General features: G+C 38.6%; 1 protein-coding gene across 2 annotated transcripts in view; it reads right to left on the bottom strand.

The window, feature by feature from the left end:
• Positions 1 to 19,956, bottom strand: part of LDAH (lipid droplet associated hydrolase) — a 107,084-nt gene that overhangs the window by 14,589 nt on the left and 72,539 nt on the right. For both annotated transcript variants that reach the window (XM_058836254.1, XM_058836256.1), the window contains one exon: positions 1,167 to 1,249. In XM_058836254.1, coding sequence (XP_058692237.1) covers positions 1,167 to 1,249 — 83 coding nt within the window. The remainder of the gene's footprint in view (positions 1 to 1,166; positions 1,250 to 19,956) is intronic.

The raw sequence follows: 19,956 nt of genomic DNA, 5'->3' as shown, positions 1-19,956 counted from the left end.
CTTTCAAAGCACAGAGAAGGCAGAGGGCCTAAATAAAAAATAAGTCTATTTTCAGCCACAAGAAAAAAGACTGTTTTATGAAATGAACTTTATACCATTTCTATTTAAAAGGCACAGAGTTATTTTAAAGAGATCTAGGACCTCTGTCCTAGAAAACTCCATTCTCTGAGGAAAATCTCTTCTAGTGCAAAGTGCTAAAATCATTCTTCCAGCAAAAAAGACAGGGATGATATAAAGAAATAGAGACAAGGAAGGGGACACAGTAGAATATGCATACTGACTATCTACTCACACAGAGGCTATCTCAATAGAAGTTTATTAAATGTGACAGTTTTCTGGCTCATAAGCCATCTGGAATTGTCTGATCATGGTCACAGTATTAAATTATCTCAGCCTCCAAAACATGGTGACCACAGGGTGACCACATCAGAACTCCAATTAGAACAGTTCCTGGTCTGTGCCAACCCCTGAACTGTGACTGGGAAAATGTGATTGGTCCAGATAAGAACTTTACAGAATCTCTTTCAACAATAAATCCATACAGACAACAAAGTTCAGTGTGAGAAAGGTCCCTGAAATTAATTAGTTCACCTATAGAGCAGTAGCTCCAGCCTCTGAGGAATTTCTTTACGTTGCAGTCCAATGGCTGAAATGGTGGAGCCATAACTTTGCTGACTCCTCTCTGTTTCATTTTGAAGCCACAGAAGATTAAGCCTGCAGAATGCCATGATAACAACTGAGACCCCACAGCCCAGAGGATACATGCTCTTCTTAACCTCTCCAGCAGCAAAGTCAGAGGCTTTAGTCCATCAGTCCCTCATGTCCTGGCTGGCCACCTGCCTGTGATCAGAACCCAGGTAACCACAGGCCCCACTGGGGACCACACCTTATGCCCAGCCAGAACACAGACTGCTTCTCCTCCAGCAAAGAAAACAAACCAGATGGGTTGGTACACCTGATCATAACAAGTGCTACATTTGCAAAGGTGTGGATCACATTTTAAGGCTCAGTGACCCTTTTAATGGCTTCTCCAAAGTTAATGTGATGACACTAACAAACAATCAGAATTGAACCTGCTGAAATTCTGGTTTTGCACAAATATAACTGGGTATAACATCTCCTTATGTATCTGGGCTTCCTTTGAAAACTGAGGATTAAACTGTTACCTTCTTTAAATTTTGCTTTATGGTTGTACTGTCTCTCTCCACCACCTTCATCATTTCTTGGCTTGCCATGTACAAGATGTTGGCTGCAGAAAAAGAAACAGGCAATAATGTAAATACATATCAAAACTGTTAGAAAGAACAATATGGACACTGCAAAATAGCAGGGCAACTAGAGCAGTCGTCATTTTGACAATCCCATGGAAAAGAATGCCACCGACAGAAAGAGCAGAGTTTATCTCACGCAATCAAATGATTAGAAAGGCATACAGATTGAATTAAGCTATATCTTATTAATTAATTCCATAATTAATGGAAAGGATCTTCAGATCGTAACTCCATCTATCCTACAGACTTCTCAATCAGCCTGTGGTGATGACTCTCTCTCGCTCCTGACCACAGAAGCTTTCACTAAATGCTTTTAGAAAGGTAAAGGTCAGTATGAAAATCCCTAAGAAGGGTTTTCAAGACTGAGCATTAAATACAAAACATACATTACAAGGCATTAGCAATCACTAGATGATTAAATTGAGATCTCAGTATGCAAGTCATTCAAACGTTCAACACAACAAATAATAAAAACAATGGTAACTACAAATATGTGGTTGTCCTCCATAAAATTGATGGTACCCGTCCAGTCAGGACTGGACTGGACACCAAACATCTAAGCCTTAGCTTTCTGGAATGTAAAAAATTAAGAAGATCTTAGTGCAATTTATTTTCAGTTAATCTGCAAGATACTGTCTCAGAAATAAATGATTGAGTCTACCATTCAGACACCTAATTAATTTTATAAAGTCCTGAGTTCTGGCATGTCCCATGTATGTTAGACAGCAATGGGAACTAAGCACTTCTGCAAAGTGGGCTGGTTTGTCTGGATCCCTAAATATTCACCAATTTAAACATTCTGACACAGAAGGATCACACTGTGTCCACCTAGCCTGACTTTTCATACAACAGAACCCATAGAAGCTTGACATACAGTCCAAAACCTGGCTTTGAACAAGAACTGTAGATGATGAATTTTGCTGCTAAAACAAACCTCATGTGTTCAACTGCAGAATCAGGAGTTGTTCCATGCATTATGTTTTCAGAATATGAGAGGATCTTCAAGGTGTGTTTTAATAAGGGCTATCCATTTCTGTCATCATCATGCTGAACTGAAGAAATGTGAAGCCAGCCAAAGAATTAGCACTTCTTTTATCTCTTTTTTTGGACTAGTCAGCTTACTGGCTTATAAAATGGCCAAACCTCTCTTGACCTCTGATCACAGAGACATTCATAACCTATATATGGGAATAAATGAAAATATTCTTTCTCACCAGTCTGTAAAACCAACATGGCTAAATTATCCAAAAGCATTTCAATTTCTAGGTCTCAGAATGATTGAAAGTATTTTAAAATACTAAATCCTCTCCTGAAAAACAGGAGAAAATGGAAATATTCTGACAATTTTTAAAATCTGAACCAATGAAGTTTTGTGCACAGGTAGTTAATGACAGTGTTGGAGCTGATGCTGCTTTGAGACAGGAGTAAAACATTCTCAAACTGTGGGATAGAGGAGGAAATGGAAATCACATAGGTCACATCTTTGGTGGTGACCAAAACATGGAGTTGGCTGAATTCCAGCAGTGTTCTAAGGAAACAGAATGCCACTGGAGAGATGAGAGATGGCACTGGAGATCAAATGTTAATAGACAAAGCCAGTGCTCTCAAATGAAAAATAAAATTCCTAGGAAGTAATACCTACTTCTGAGCCAGCCAAAGCAGATGCAATTCAGTTATAGGCCTGCAGAGCTCTGCCTTCTTCAATTAAACACTGAATGCAGCTCATGCAAGAGCTTCCTTTCCTTGACAAGATGAAAGGGTTGATAATGAAAGGGACAATCCAAAAAAATTGCTGCTCCCATCCTACTGTGCTGGGAAAAGGTGTCTCTGTGTAGTTTCACGACTAGCAACCCAAACATCCAATCCTGTGGTGCAGCTGGCAAAAGTTGTGCATCTACAGCTTTGTTGAGCTCATATCCTGACACTGGCTTGTCTTCTCAATTCAGCTCCAAACTGATGAATTAAACACCTGGTTTTCATAAGGACACACTTTGAATGCATCTTCAAAAATCAACTAGGAAAAAAATAAGAGATAGGAAAGACAATTGGAACAAGTCCAGAGGAGAGTCACTAAACTGCCCACAGGGCTGGAGCAACTCTCCTGTGAAGACAGGCTGAGAGAATCGGGGCTGTTCAGCCTGAATGAGAGAAGGATTTGGGGAAGCTTTATAGCACTTTACAGTATCCAAACGGGCTGCAACAGATGGAGAAGGTATTCTCACAAGGGCATGGAGTGACAGGACAAGGGGGAATGGCCTTAAGCTCAGAGAGAGCACATTTAGATTGGATATTAGGAAGAATTCTTTACTGTGAGGGTGATTCAGGCTCTGGCACAGCTTGCTCAGAGAAGCTGTGGTTGCCCCATCCCTGGAAATGTTCAAAGCCAGGTTGGATGGGGCTTTGAACAACCAAGTCAAGTGAAAGGTGTCCCTACCCATGGCAGGGGAGTTAGAACTGGATGATCTTTAAGGTCCTTTTCAATCCAAACCATTCTGTGAGTCCATAATGAGTAATTCCATAGGTATGTAATTAATTTCCCATTGGGTTCTGCTTCTAATGTGGTAACTCTATGACTTCAGTGCTCACAATTATTGCCTATAAATGAAGCTGTTTGCCAAAAGCCCTGCTCTATGTCAGAAGGCAGGATGTGGAGAGCAGCCCTTGCTACTCTAACTGCTGGTGCTTCAGGTGACCAAGGTGGCTCACTGGACTTAGATTTCACAAAGCACTAAGTGCAAGAGCCTGGATTTGGCAGGGTATCTGTGGCAACAGGACTTCTACCAAACACACTATATGAGGATCTCAGTATGTCAAGACTTCTATCTTCCAGCCCAGAATGCAGTTCTTGTTAGCAGGCCACAGCAGACAGCACATGGGCAGGCAGAGCTTCTGCATTACCTTGTAGTACCTGCAGTGGATGGAGGCCAGGGATGACAATACCAGTGGCCCTCAGTGCAGAACCCAACAGATTCAATGCTACTGGGACTCTGAGCTCTCCACGCCCAGTTCAGTCATACAGTGGGAACAGTGAATACTGTCCTGCTCCCCTTCTCCCATCTTCCTGGTTCCTCTGTCATACCTCCTGTTCTTGGTGCCATCTGCTCATAGCTCTGGGTGGTTTGTGTGGTTTTTTCAGTAAATAATAAGATTTGAAGAATTGAATAATGGAATTCACACACGTAGCAAACTGAGATTAGTCACAGAGATACTTAGGACAGCAAAGACAATAAAAGCAGTACTTCAAAAGGAAATGTCTCTGAAGGTTTGGGTACTGTGCAAGAAAGGGAACCAGGAAGGCAGGATTAAGCTAAACCGGATGACCAGCAAGGTTCAAGAGTCTATTTCAACCAAACAGGAATCCTTCAAATTTTGGAAACATGATCCTAGGGAAACTAATAAACAGGAACTTAAACTTCAGCAGGCGTTAAGTAAGAGGAAATTGCAAAGAGCAGAAGTAGGTTTCCAAGAACAAACATTAAAGGATTTAAAAATAAACAATAAAATATTCCTTAGGTATATCAGTCACAAGAGACCTACAACAGAATTTGTACAAGCTAAGAGAGCAGCTAAAGAAGATAACGATGCTGTTTGGAAGATAAATGACTTTCCTTTATGGCATCCAGCTTTCTTGTTCAATACACTCAGGAGGTTTCTGCTCTCTATATTCTTTTTCTAGAAAAAACAATTTCTCTTTGAGTAGTGAGATACTGAGAAGTAGTAACAGTGGAGAAAGAACACAGAATACATCGGGTATAGAAGGTCTGCTTAAGGGTTTGAAAGAACTCTAAATAGAGAATTGCTGAGTTAATAACAATATTGCTACACAAGAAACACCCTGTTCTATGGCTTTGGGAGTAGAAAATACTATCTAATTGCTACTGATTTTACAAAGGAAAATAGGATTTTACTGATCTTTAAATTCTTCAGTATGCATAACCAGATGACAAAAATTACAGGTCTTTTAAAAACTCTCTCACATATGACACAACAAACTTTGGCTGGAATTAATAATTTTTAAAATGAAAGGCTTTAATATGATAAGGAGTTTAGAAGCAAATAAAAAAATTAGGCTTAGATAATTTGGTCTTCATAACAATAAAGAACGTCTAGATTAATCACAATTTTAAAATAATAAATTTATAATAATACAATTTAAATAAATAGTAAAAAATAACACAATTTGAAATTTTGTTTTAAAATCTCCAAATAATCACTGAACACGCCTGGCAAATTGATCATTTCTACTATGGATTAAATCACTACTCACTATTTTCAGTGATAAAACCTTCAGACCTTAATCTGAATTAAATTCCTAAACTGAGGTGGAATGAATCCTGGCCTAGTATTCTTGTCCAGCTTGTTATTAAAACAAATGTGTACCTTATTTCTTAATGATCTGGTAAATGGATAAGTACTTTATTGACAGCATTTACACAGTACACAATGTTAGTCAGTTTGTGAGGAACAGGCAGTGAGAATGTGAGAGAGCCAATGAGAAGAGAGAAAATAATCAATGCACTAATGAAGTTAAAATTAAAGAAATCAAGATACATGCAGAAAAAAAACCCAGAGTAGTTTTTTTCCATTACAAGGTTATAAATCAATGCAAGGAGTGTAATCAGAATCCTGGTGTTCACTATCTGCGTTAACTCAAAAGTCCAATCAGATCATATACCAAGTTTCACAAATAGTAAGAGGAGGATGATACAAAATTCTGCAGTACCACTACAGAAATGTGTACCACTACCTGAAGTGAAGTATCACTACCACCATGTGACCACACCTGAAGAACCCTCTATTCTGTATGCTGTCAGCCACAACCCCTGAGTGACACTGCAAAACTGCGAATGATGGGGAAAACAATCTAAGAAGTACAATTAAAGATCTGTTGCCATCATGTTCATAATAGTTTATGACACACTGTCTCTCCCTCTCTTAGAGCGCAATATATTTAAATACAAAACAATAAAAGGAAATACTTTTTAATGTCATATGCAATTAATTATGAACCTTGCTGCCACAGGAAACTGATCCACACACATATTTGACACATTCACTTTAAGTGTCTTGCCCTGAGCTCCTCTAATTTTAAACACAATTAATAAAATTACTTTTAGGGCAAATCTCTACAAAGGCCGAAAACCCTATACTTATATCAACCTAACCTTTTAGGCATTCTCTACATCTGCTACTACTATTTTTTGTTTTCCCGTGGACATGTCCAGTGGCTCATCTCTCTCTTGAATTTTACTGATGCAGAATTTCAGCTCATGCAGTGTGTCTCTCTCTTCAACAGCAGAGCTGCACCTTTCACCCCTTGTGCCTCTTCATAGGTATGAGAATCATGCCTCATTTTACAACACGTTAACCCACATGAACTTGTGACCCACAATATGCCCCATGATATTTTCTTGTGGAACTATTTCTTAACCAGTAATTTACCACCCTTGTAGAACATTTATGTACAGAACAACTTGGCTCTTTAAGGAATGATAGCATTCTCCTCTCCTTGCCCTCCAGCACTTCTCTTAGCTTGTGAAGGTCACTTTGATCCTGTCCCTCTCCAGCATTTCTGCAGCATATTCTTCTAGCATGGCGCTTTCTGTAACCTCAGCAAACACACACATTGTATCCTGCTAGTCACATCCCTAACAGCTACTGAATACTAAAGATAACATTGTTACAAAACCCTACTAGATACATCTTTCCATTTCCAAAAATCTTCCTGAATTCTATTTTCCAGGCAGTCATACATCTGTCTAGTAGGTGCTTCAGGTATGTTGCATGTCCCAGACTTTCTCAGAAGAACATAATGGGAGATACTGTAAACATTTTTATTAAGGTCAAAATATCCTAAATCCACTGCTTCCCTCTAATCCACATTACTGTAAGATGTTTAATGTCTGTGGAAAGCTGTATTTAAAGATATACCATTATAAAGCAGGAACAGTAACCTTCTCTCTTGCTGCTGTGGAATGTCAATCTGGGCTTCTTCAGAAAAGCTATTTTTCTCAAAAGCTAAGTCACAAGTTCAGGGAGAAATCTCTCTGCTATTTCCTAATGCTATACTCTGCTAACCTTGACATTTTTTGAATATTTAGTTCTTTCCTTTTCAAAAAAACTTGTTCTTTTTCCTTATTTCATGAATACCAAGCGCTTTTTCTAAGGAAATAACTCAGAACTTACTTCTTTTGTGTGCAATTAGAAAGTAATTTCAAAAGGCTCTTGAGGACTGTTACTTTGAGCTTTTCAGCAGCTTTGAAAATAAGGTTGTGAACTGGATACAACCAGAAGCTGAATGGCCTCTGAAATCTTCCACTAGGTTTGAAGAGGGAGGCTGTCCTATGATATCACCTTCTCAGTGTTTGCTACCTGGTGTTACTGGAAAGATTTCCAACCTGTGCCAATGCTTGCTTTAGCAGGAAATCTCTAGAGACTCCCAGAATCATTACCGAGAATCTTGGAAAAAAGTATTTACTGGCTTTTATTGTCATAATTTCAAGTAGAATATAAAATGCAATGTAGAGCCCACATGCTGAACTTCCTATGTGAAGCTGTTTCACCCAAACCTGCAGAACCAGTCACTGCACAAAATAAAGCACATCCAGAAACCTGCAGGAAGGACTATGGCGCAAAATGCAAACGTAGGAAATGCACATAATGGGCTGTGTGGAAGCTCTGCTGGAGCTGTGACCTCAGTGTCCATGCTGGATTAGGGTGAGTGTGTAGCCTCAGTCTGTTTGGCATCCACCACTATCTCTCACTACTCACTGAAGAGAGAAATATCCAGGGTTCAGTAAAAGTAAGACTGAAATTAGTATTCTGAAAAATCATTACATGTGAAAGGTAACACTGTGGGACAAAAGGTCAAGAGGCCTGAAATTTTTCTGAACTATCATTGAAATCCTCTGAGACCCTGTGCAAATTAAAAAATCTCTATGTCTCAGTTTTCTCATTTTAAAAACATGCTTCAGGCTGCTATGACAATGAAGTGCGTTTTGTAGACTGTGATAAAAATACTTGCAAGTGAAAAACATTTTGTAAAAATGTCTATTAATTAGTCCTTGAAAAATATATTTCTTTATCAATAATGAAATTTACAGAGCCAAATTTATCATGTTCCCTTAGAACTGCCCACTACTACCTTGAACGTTGCATTTTACAGTGATCAAGTAACAAAATCTTCACAGCTATCCGATGAAGAAAACCTCAAAAAACAGAACCAAGGGTTAGTATGAAAGTACCTAAAGTCAAAACATGCCTCTGTGTGAAAACTCTGCTTGCTGAATTTAAAATCTTTCTCTGAACTGGTTTAGTGAAGCCAATAAAAAAAGCTTGGAGGACCTAATACTGAAAGCCACACACTTCTGCATATGATGTGCTGTCTCTTTGCTTTCAGCAGGAATGTTTGAAATGACAGTGTTAAATAGATGCAGGATGAGAGCTGTCCTGTGGTTTGAAACTGCTGTGTCTTCTGTTAGGGACTGACAGAAATAAGCTGGCATAAAATGAAGGTGTATGCAGTGGTTGCCTAAGCTTTATGAGAAGTTGTGCACTTGTAGAGCTTCCTCCCAAAAGCAAGCCAGTTCTACCCTCCTGAAGGAGGGATTTCACCAGTGAGAAGCCATGAGAACATTCAGTGTCTGAAGAACCCCACCAGGGCACAACTATGATGGGATGTGGAAATGAGATTAACATCATTTACATTGGTTCTCTTGATAACTTGGATATTCAGACCCTGAAATGAGGAGGGTGTTCTCACAGACGTGAGTGTGAGTGCTCCACAACTCCAGTCACAGACATACACAGCGGCTTGAAAGCTCTTTACTGCGCAAGGATGGTTTGCAGGATCAGGGCTGGAGTGAAATCCTAAATCCTGTCTCACAGGGATATGACTTCTGAAGCCATCTCCTTACCCACTGAGGGTCATAAACTGCAGTTCTCTCCTAAAAACACTTTGGAAGAAAGGAATAAAAATTATTTTTTCTAATTCTTTGCCTGGGAGGCAAACATTCAGTGCCTTTGCACTCTCAATTCCTATCTAGGAAACAGGCTCCTAACAATTTGGCTTTGAATCAGCCAAGGATTTCTAGGAAAAGAACATGTAGAAGCTCTTTAGTATTTCCTGTAAACATCTTTTTTGCTTATTCCATATGCTGATCTGGTTTAACCGTGTAAAGAAAATTTGAGTGGGCTTTATTCTTAATTTTCATGGTATAATGTCATTACTTCAAATCTGTATATGCAAATCTACTTTTGCATATACTGGACTGATGCATGACGAGTCAGCCTGAGTCAGTGGGATAATCCAAAGCACAGAAAGTGAAGCTGATAATAGTGAATTTTTCCATTATCATGGCCCTTGTAAATATTCCTTCATGCGGGTTTATTTCTCACAAAACAAGCAAAAAAATGTGCTTGCAAATCTACAGAAACTGGCCAAGGTACCTCCTGACAGCTGTAGAATCCCAAAGTTTATTATGTTCTATTCCATCTCAAGTTGCTTATATGCCTTGTAATTCATAACCAGGTCACCAAGACTCAATAACAAAAAGAGCTAGTGTTAATTAACTATCATAAACAATTAGGCCTAGAGCTTAAAAATGAATCAAAGTTTAAACAGACAAATACCATGTTTATTGTGTTCTTAACACATAAATACCTTCTTAACATTCTGTAACTTTTTATATGCAGATCTTTTATAAACACAGATTACCTTGGAAATGGAAGGTTCTCCTTTATTCCCAGGTCAGGCTTATGAAATTTACTGCCAACTTAGCTTCTCCCCATGATCCTGCCAGTGACCTTTTTCCGCCACCCTCTCCATGGATTAAAGGTGATTAAGGATCAGTGTCAGTTCAGTCTCATACATTTGCTAAGCAAAGTCGACAAACTGTGCCAAAATGTGTTTGATTTATTTGTGGGGGTTTTGTGATAGAGGACCCCTGATTGGACTCAAATCAAGGATCCAGAAAAGAATAGAGTGCTTTATATCATTGGTAGCTCTTTAACTCAAAGTGTCACAGCAAGGACTTAATATCCTTCAGCTAAATTATTAGTTTTCACGAACAATAATGACTGAAATCAATCAATCTTTTCAGTGCTTCAGGTTATTTAATCACCAATTCAAGCAGCCAGTTGTTAGATGGATACCTGCATCTATAGAGCTAGACTTCAAACACATTGATACAGCCACAGTGTAGCCAAGCAAACAATGTGTGAAATAGAAAATTTCCTGAGTTTTAAGAAATACATGCATTATTATTATCATTATTGTTTTCTAAAGACTTTATAATTATATTCTAAACCAATTTCTTGTCAGTTGATTCTGGGTATCAAGAGATCTATGCTAGAACTTGGGAAGCTGTGCAAATTTCAAGGAAGAAACATGTTTCTAACTCAGGACAGATAAACTTTGTACTGGATTCTTGAAGCAATACAGAGATTTCCAGTTCTTGAACTGAAATATGTGTTTTTCCTCAAGTCTTTAAAATTCTTGCTTGATTATTGAATATCCAAAGAAGATTTGCCTGCTTATTTGCAAGAAAAAGATTAGATTAGGGCTAAATTAATCAAAAATTCACACTAAAAACTGAGGGGTCACACTACGTCGTTCAAGATAATCTGGAACTATGTCTTTATGGAAAGAACTCTTGAAAAAAATTACTTACACATGGTGAACATATCCATAAAATAGAAAAGGTTATGAATTTCTGACTTAATCCTGATAAACTTTCAGAGATATACATGCCCTTGATTAATTTAAAAACAGCTCTGTGCTGTAGTGCTGTGACTAGAGTTCATTCTGTGTGGTTTGCTCTGTAGTCTGTACATTAATTACATAAAAATGATACTGCGTTCTTTGCTGGGCTAAGGAAATTAATTTGCTGTGATAGAAAGAATAGACAGAAAGAGATGCCATACTAATGAAACAAGGGACAATAACAAAGGAAAAAAAATCCCTTTCAACTTCATTGCCTAATGATTTTCAGGAAATCATCAAAATAGTTCCTTTTCCAACAAAAATGAGTGGCTGTGAAGATAGCCCCAATCTAGACAATTTAATGGATGTACACACACATTCTTTAGTAGCCTGTTCATCAGACAAACATAAGACTACAAAGGGTTACCCGAGCTCACTTCATTTCCCTACTGCAGCTGGCTTTAGATTATCTTGACTCTGTCAACAAGATTGTGGCTGTAAGTGTAAATGTATTAAGTCCTACAAATCAAAGTACTGTTCTATTTGATAAGTTAATAGGAGCTATGCTCTGGAATGGATACAGGGAGAAACACAAAGTCAAATTTTTACTTCAAGGTCCAGATAGTACGGTTTCAGCAGCATCAACCTTGGAAGAACACACTGTAAGAGTTTCTAGTGTGGACAAATTCAGAGGAACTGCGGTTGCTTTTGCAGGTGCAAATATAGGCTACATCTGCACCAGTATATGAAATGGAGCCAGGAACTATTCTGAGGCCCTAAGGCCAAGTGGAATAGAATGGCTTGTTTCCACAAAATTAGATTCTTCCCCAGCCCAAACTACTTATGGGGACAATGCATGGCAGTGCTAACTCAACTGAGCCTGAATACTAGGAGAATGCTAATTGGAGAAGGCTCAAACCATACCAGAATTCCTTAACAATTTAGCAGTATGGATGATCACACTTCAGTGCTACCATGAGTCTTATATTCAGCTGATTTCTAGAGGTAACCTATCTATCTTTGCAGGTCCTTTCCTAACATTACTGTATCCTGCATTCACTCTGCAGAATGCAGATTCATTTGGACACTCAATCAGACCACACTTTATGAACTTTCAGATTTGCTTTTAATGTCTGACATTAGGCATGTTTTACCTGTTTTTGGGTTTCCTCAATCATTCTATGTTGCATCTGTTTACCTGTTTTGCTTGGTTCTTCTATGGTACACTGTCCCTCATTAAGGGTTCCAATTCTCCATGCTACTCTTGTACATTTAATCAAGTATACTTTAAAGCAAGTATGTATGACATTACAGGACTGTAAGGAATCTCCATTGGTCTCTTTTTCTTGAAGTGAATCAATGATACTATGTTATTTTCAGCAGATACTTATGCACCTTGCCATTAGGAAGCGCACTATGGAAGTTTCATTATCTTCATAGGAAATCCCATCTAGAATTCTGCTCATATCATTAACTAAAATCCAATCTGAATCACTTTTGTTCCCATGTACTCCATTACATATTACCTCATCTACCATGGGCATGTAAGTTAAATTACTGCCTTTTACTTGAAAACTCTTTCTGTGTTCTTCAGTTGGCTCCTGTTCAGTGCAAACATCTCTGTTTTATACCTGTCATAGGATTCACCTGATTAAATGTGGGTATCTAAAGCTTAATTCTTCTTTCTTCACAGTCAGAGGAAAGTACACGGTTCATCTCATCCTGAAGTACTGACCTAGACAGATTAGACAAGTGTTACCTATTTCTCCACTGACTATAGCAGGATTTTAAGGGGATTAGTGAATGAATAGAGCTTTATGTAGTAAACGTGTGAAGTATTTCTGTTCTAGCACAGGTGTTACCCTTTTGTGAAAACATGGCCAATCTGCCTCTTGTAATGCTCTGTATCAAACTCGTGTCACAATTGCTTTCTCTGCCCTATTACATATATATTTAATACCTACATATGTATGTAAAGCAATGCACTGTAAGAAGCAGCTGAACAGTCCATGTTGTGGATTCCCTTCTCTACAACCATCAAGCACATTACATACTGCACTTCAGGTAGCTCCAAATTTTCTTAGAAGCCCTATAAATCCATCTGTCATGCTCTGGTGGACATAATATTCAACAGGTCTCTCTTTAATATGTGGATGCAAAGATAAGCCCATCCATCCACCTCCTTTCTCCCTCCTTTCCTGAGAGTGTGAGGTCCCTTCATATCGATATTCCAGCTCTGTCAGTTCTCTCACCTGTGTCTGTTAAGACAATTAACTCATAATTTTGATGTTTTTTGAAGGTTGCAATGTTATTTTATTTTCCATACTTTAGAAATTTACATGACCTGCACATCACCTGCCATATCTACCATCTTCCAGTAGTCCTTTTGTCCCTTATGATTTTCTTTCTCCACCATAATTTCAGATCATTCATGAGCACAAATTTGCTCATCATGATACAGAGGGTTTTTTTTATCTTTTCCCTTGAATTTATCACCAAGACTCCTTTACAAAATGTTTCAATGTTAATCACCTTTTCATTGCTAAGGAAGCCAAAGCTCCCATGACACTGGTCTGACTGAATGTGCTCCAACCTCTGTGGATACTTGAAAATATTCTTTCGAGGAAGAAGAGTGGTTTTAATAGCCATGTCTTATGCCCTGTGAAAAACAAGAAAGCTCATTACCCTGTCATTAGTCTCTTTCCAGTTTATTTCCATACATCTTTCTTTTCCATATTGACACTGCAGCTTCCCATGACACTTTTGATGCTCTGCCTTACAAAACTATCATTTACTGTCAAATTTTTTCACAGACTGAATCTGCTATTTCACCATTTGCCATTTAATTTCTATTACTGCTATTACTTCAGACTCTTGCTTGTGTTGGCTAAGGACCACAGCAGAGACTGGGGACATCTTTTGTCAGGTACTGGCAGTACTGACATGGAAAACCTGAAGTGATGCTTTCTTCTGTCACACAAGAGAATTCCACAAAACCTCCACAAATTTTTAGTCCCTTTCTTGCAGAACACTTCACTGATGCCTTCCTTAGCAAATCTCCCTCACAGCAGGATAACTTCACAATAATCCATGATCACAAAATGCTTCAGAAATATTTTTAAATATGCTAAATGACAACTTTAAATTCCTACCCCTGGCCTCTGTAAAGGTAAATAGGAAAACATAAAATTAAATTGAAAATTTCCCAGTAATTGTAGCCAAAGGAAGAGTCCCAAGTGGCTGATTGGATTTTTTTTTTTGCATCTAAGAAAGAGTTATACTGCATGGGAATGCTAAAGGTCCCAGTTAAGTTGGCTTTAGCATCTCAGAGGCTGCTCAGGCTATCAGGAAAAATATCATTTCTACTCCACAGATTTTACAGTTTATTTATAAATGTGTTACTGCTGAACATCAAGTTCAGATACACACACAGTTTTGCTTGTCCTTCTGAGGGACTACAAGCAGAAGGTACAAGAATAAAATTATTTGATTTCAGTGGGATGATTATTGCCAAAGACTCTCCTATGAAGATAAGCTGAGAGAGTTGGGACTGTTCAGACTGGAGAAGAAAAGGCTCTGGAACTCCTTATGGCACCTTCCAGTACCTAATGGGGAAATAAGAGAGCTGAGAGAAGACTTTTACAAGGGCATGGAGTGGTAGGACAAGACGGACTGGATTTAAATTGACAGACAGCAATTTTAGTTGAGATATTAGGAACAAATTCTTTACTGTGAGGGTGGTGAGACTGTGGGTGCCCCATTCCTGGAAGTGTTCACGGACAGGTTGGCTGGGGCTTTGAGCAGCCTTTTCTAGTGGGAGGTGTCTCTGCCCACAGCAGTTGGGTTGGACTTGGATTACCTTTAAGGTCCTTTCAAAGCAATCCATTCTGTGAGTCTGTGATTTTCATGTGCTGCAGAGCTCATCTGTGCTTTGACATGCTGCAATACAACTCTTTGAAAAGTACTCTAAAATCTAAAACAAAATTGCTTAAATTGAAAAGTAAGGAATAAATGCCACATTTGTATCAAAATGACCTGCAAAAGTTGTCAGAATTTTTCAAATTAAGTTTACATCAAGAAATATACTACTATCTGATCACAATTTTTTCCTGGTAAGTTGTCTGTCTTACTGTAAGGTTCTTCAGTCAAGTGTAACATTAGTTTCATTTACAGTTTATCCTATCCTCTTGAAGCAATCTCTGTCATTCCTCTGAAGAAGTCAGAAAACAGTGGTAAGAACTAATAATACCAAACAGCACTGTAATTTCCTATGGGGAAAACATATTTTCTACCGGTAATTATTGCCAACAGCAATCTTGGAAATATCGTATAACTTATTGTTTAAAACATCAAACAGAAGGAACTGCTTTGTATCAAGGATGACTAATGCAGGAACATGTGCTTCCACACATGCACAGACACATTAGATAAAATGTTGATGTTTAGAGGTTTACAAGATATAAACATTGACTTTGGGGTCTGCTTAAGTTTACACTTGAATTTATAATGCAAACATAGCAGTTAATGTCTAACCATGATGGACATGAATAGGCAGAAACAGCTGCATTGTTACGGACAGGGTTCTCCAATCTGCTTGGTACTACAGTTGCAGGAAGATCAGAACTATACAAGAAAACACTCAGCTGTGCTTGAGAAAGCAGAGTAGAGGCTAAAGGCAAAAATAAAAAGTTATTCAACGATCATACCCAGGTGCTTTACAAACAATAGATGCTTTGTTGGGGAGTGCGAAAAACACTCATTTACTTTGTGTGATGAAGCATGTGCAGATGAAGTGCCGTGTGTGATGGAAAATTGAAATGTCCACGGGCTTAATCCTGCCCGAAGTTACTTTGGAACAACTCCCACCATCTTCAAATGACAGAACTGTCCCTTAGGTAGAAAAATTCATCTCCAGCTTAAGCTCTCACATACTGTGGCAGATGGCTGTGATGCTGGGATTCCTGCCAGTGTCCAGACTCTGGTCATGGAATCTGCTCTTACCCTGCAAGAGGGGCACAGAAGGGTCTGCTGTAGGTGGTGCTCAGTCCATAGGGAATGGCCAGGATGGACACTGTCTGCAGCAATTCAGCATCTCCACCCTGTGGTTCCTGCCTGAGCTCTGTGGGATTACATTGCTTTGCTAGACAGGGCTCTAGCCCATGCATAGCTACATGGAGGTCAGTTTAAGCGACCTTCTGGACGAACCCTCATGAAATTCAACAGCTGGACTATCCATCCTTTGAAAAAGGTGAACCTTCTTTCAAGTGGAGTGGCTTTGATTCATAAGAAAGGTGGACTTTATACCACTTTATACTTCATAAACATAATCCATTACTTTTAAATCTCATTTTAAATAGACCTGACCTTTGCACTAAGCAGCAAGCAATCTCTTGTGCCACTGGGTTTGCTTAAGAAAAGCCAGCATTTCCTTCCCAGATCTATGAAGATTATGTAGGAATTTTCTCCTTGACAATATTGTCACATTAAAGAATTACTGAGCACTGGTGGACATCTTCATGATAAGAAGCAGCAGCAAAGTGGATTGCCATATTGTTTTAGCAATATGGCACCATATTGCTCACAGGAATTACATCCAAAACAGTGTCCCCTTCAGTCACATAGAATAACAGGCACTGCATTAATTACCAGCTTTGTAATTGTCATTTAAAAAAAACCAACTTATTCCAAGACACAAATGTCTAGAGTTTACCCATGGGTATGGATTTATCATGTGTTTAAGTGCTTTGCTGGTACTGTGTAATGAAGGAGTTTCATGAATCAAGCTAAATTTCTAACCAGTAAACACAAGTTATAACAGAGCCAGGAGTTCTACTTCAGATATTCCTTGGGGCAGTTTTGGCAGACACCTCTGATTCAAAAGGCATGAGCCTACTGCAGAAGGGAGTCCTTCCCCTGAATTCAGGGGGGTTTGTATTGGCCCAGGAAAAATAAAGTGCCAATTGCAGATGATTGTCTGGCATAGTTTAACACAAAGCAACTATAGCTGGTAGCACTTAACTAGCATATACTTATTTTCAACATCCTTTCTGCTTTGTTGATGTTACCTCTTCCTTCTTCATGACATTTGCAACACATCATTAGACTTACTGCAAATTTGTGGGCGTAAATCGTGTCCCTGGGGATGAAACCTCACCAGGGGTGAATAAACAATCTCCCCTTCCCCAACCAAATCCCAACTGTGCCTCACATTTTATGGAAATGATCAGCAATTCCACTATCAAAACATTCACGCCTTATGAGTAATATTTATGGTGGGAGTTTTTTATGTTGGGTTTTCTCCCCTAGAAGAAAAAGAGGAATAATTAACAGAAATAGACCAAATGAGAAATTTCCACATTATTACCATTATTTTCATAAGGCTTTCACAGGAAAGTAAAAGCTTTTGCAAGTAATAAAAGTCCTCATTAAACATATTTCTTTCTTTTGGAAATGGGATAAATTATGAAGCAGATTGGCTTTAATAAATAAATAGGACTATAAATACATAAAAGTCATTGCCTTCCTTCAGTAATTTAATATGAGCATCCTACTTTGAAATAAGGAAAAGTTTATTCATTCACAGAAAGAATAGAGCAGATGTGAGGTTTTTCCATCAGCTTAAGTGCTGCTTTGGTAAGGTGAGTTGTCCGACTACATTAAACAAACATTTTAGTCAGGCATCACACAGGAAAATAAACAGTAGCAAAGGAAACATGAAAATATTAAAGACTGTTTTTCTTTGGCCCCTTTTCCTGCAAAGCAGGTGATAAAATATTACTGTGTTTCCACAGGTAAGGAAACACGCTCTTAAACACTTTGCAGAAATACATATTACGATCATCACTTAAAATGTCAGAAGTGGACAGGACTCAACTGTGACAGCACATGGGACGCTGATGAGAAATGCTGCAGGACCAGAGGATTTCACACACTAGGCCAGGCTATTGGGCTACCTTAAACAGCCTTCTGTCAGAGCAAAGTCAGAGAGGCAAAAAACATCTTGCAGGAGACAGCTGTAGACCTGATTTCAGAACAGACTTCTCTTGAAGCTTAATTAATCAGATGTTAGTGAGAGGGAGAGAATATCTGCTGTATCATTTCTGACCTCTTTCTGTCCCACTGCACACCAAACAATGCACATAGGAAGAGAGGAGACCTGCTGAGCTCCATTGTTTTTGCCCACCTGTGATATACTGTACTATGCTGCACAGATGTTAACATGCTTTAGTTTATGTAGATGGAATTTATGTACCATGTCAGTAATTTCTGTCCACCATGAAATTTCGTCTGGCAATCCATCATGTCTGAAATTCTATACATATTTAAATATATAACATCCTTGAAATGTTTTCTGCATTGTAGCCAGAAGTTATCTAAAACATATATACATTAGAAGAAACAAAGCAATCACTTTCTACTACCCGGGCTTGGATTTCCATCAGCCTGGAAAACCAACTTGAAAATGTCCTGGTCTGGGTTCGAAGACCTGCACAGTTACCCAGTGCCCAGCGTGTAGGGAAAGCTTTTGTTCTCCTGCCCACTACGAAAGACGTAGGTGTGAGATTGCATAGGTGCTACCTGAAATCCTTTGTAGTATCAGTTTCTCTGTTTTAAAATTCACTGTATGCACCAGCCTGTCTGGCCAGTGTGGTTTGGGGAAGCTGCTCATGGCTAACATACATATATATATTTTTAGGTTAAACTAGTGGCTAGGAAGGTTCAGTAGATCATCTGCTGCCCTGGCATTCAGGTCTATGTACAGTTTGCTGCTGACCAGCTACGTGATGCTGGCCAATAGCTCATCCCTTGTCTTGAACACTGGGTTCTTTTTTAAACATGCTGGTATAGCATTTGAAATAATAAAACCTGGATGAGTATATAATGCGCATATCCCCCTTGGCTGTGCCTGCCTCAATGGATGGGTTTTGTTCCATTCAGCATAGAAGGCAGAGCTCTTTTGATTTTGTACCATAAAACAAAATAAAAATCAAAAGAACTCTGCCTTCTGTGCTGAATTTACATCTGCTTATCATAACTTCTGTTGCATTTTAATTTAAAAAGCAACGCAAGACAGAAAAGTAAACTCAATTTTAGCTGTGCAATTATATAGCTTTTAAAAGTACTTTTCAGGGGAAAAACCTCTTATTTCACCATTTTATGCAAAGATTTTTATAAAGTGCTTACCTAATGCCTTAAGCACTAGTTTTTATCTCTGAAAAATACAAGCAAAATAGGCGGAGGTGCTACTAAGTTCCACAAACACAATACAATGCACTGTCCTTACCCAAGTATTTTGGTTAGATGGGTATTTCAACAGTACCTCAGCCCCAGAAAAAGAACTCCAAAAAAATTTACCACCTTACTTGTCAGGAAATTGAGGGGAAAATGTAAAATGAGTTTTCAAAGAAAGCAGGAAACAAACAACAGGACTCACTAGAAACCTAACCCCCAACATAGCTGTAAATTCTAACGCAGCCAAAGTATGAGATATCTGACTGTCCTAGCTGCAGAGAAAATTTGGAACACATTGTTTTCTGGTATCTGAAGCAAAAAGTACAGTCAGTAGATTCTGAGTGGCATTTATCTCCTCTGCTTTTGGTTTCTAGTAGACAGAGTACCTCTGTGATCAGCAAAATGCATCAGTCATTGCAAGGTGTGATTCACCTTTCCTGCTTTAAAGCCAACTGTCCAGACAGCATGATGTCCATAGTGATCAGATGAAGACCACCCATAATGTTGCATTTAAAATCTCTTTGATAAATAAAAAGAATTGGAATAGAAACAGATCTTAGGCCATGACAACTCCTGAGGCTGGGATAATTCAAACCCAGAATACAGCCTCCCAGTTGGCTTCCTGGAGATCAACTTTTAAAATAACTTGAGCTAATGTAAAAGCTTCTGTTCAATTTTCATAGCAACTGGAAGCTTACATTTCACTGGCTTTTGATATAAATTTATCTCCTAGATGCTATTTGATGGTTG

Source organism: Poecile atricapillus, chromosome 3 (assembly GCF_030490865.1).
Source record: "Poecile atricapillus isolate bPoeAtr1 chromosome 3, bPoeAtr1.hap1, whole genome shotgun sequence".
In the NCBI taxonomy this organism is placed as follows: Eukaryota; Metazoa; Chordata; class Aves; order Passeriformes; family Paridae; genus Poecile; species Poecile atricapillus.
Note: the sequence above shows the minus strand (reverse complement) of the source record. Positions and strands in the feature narration are given on the sequence as shown.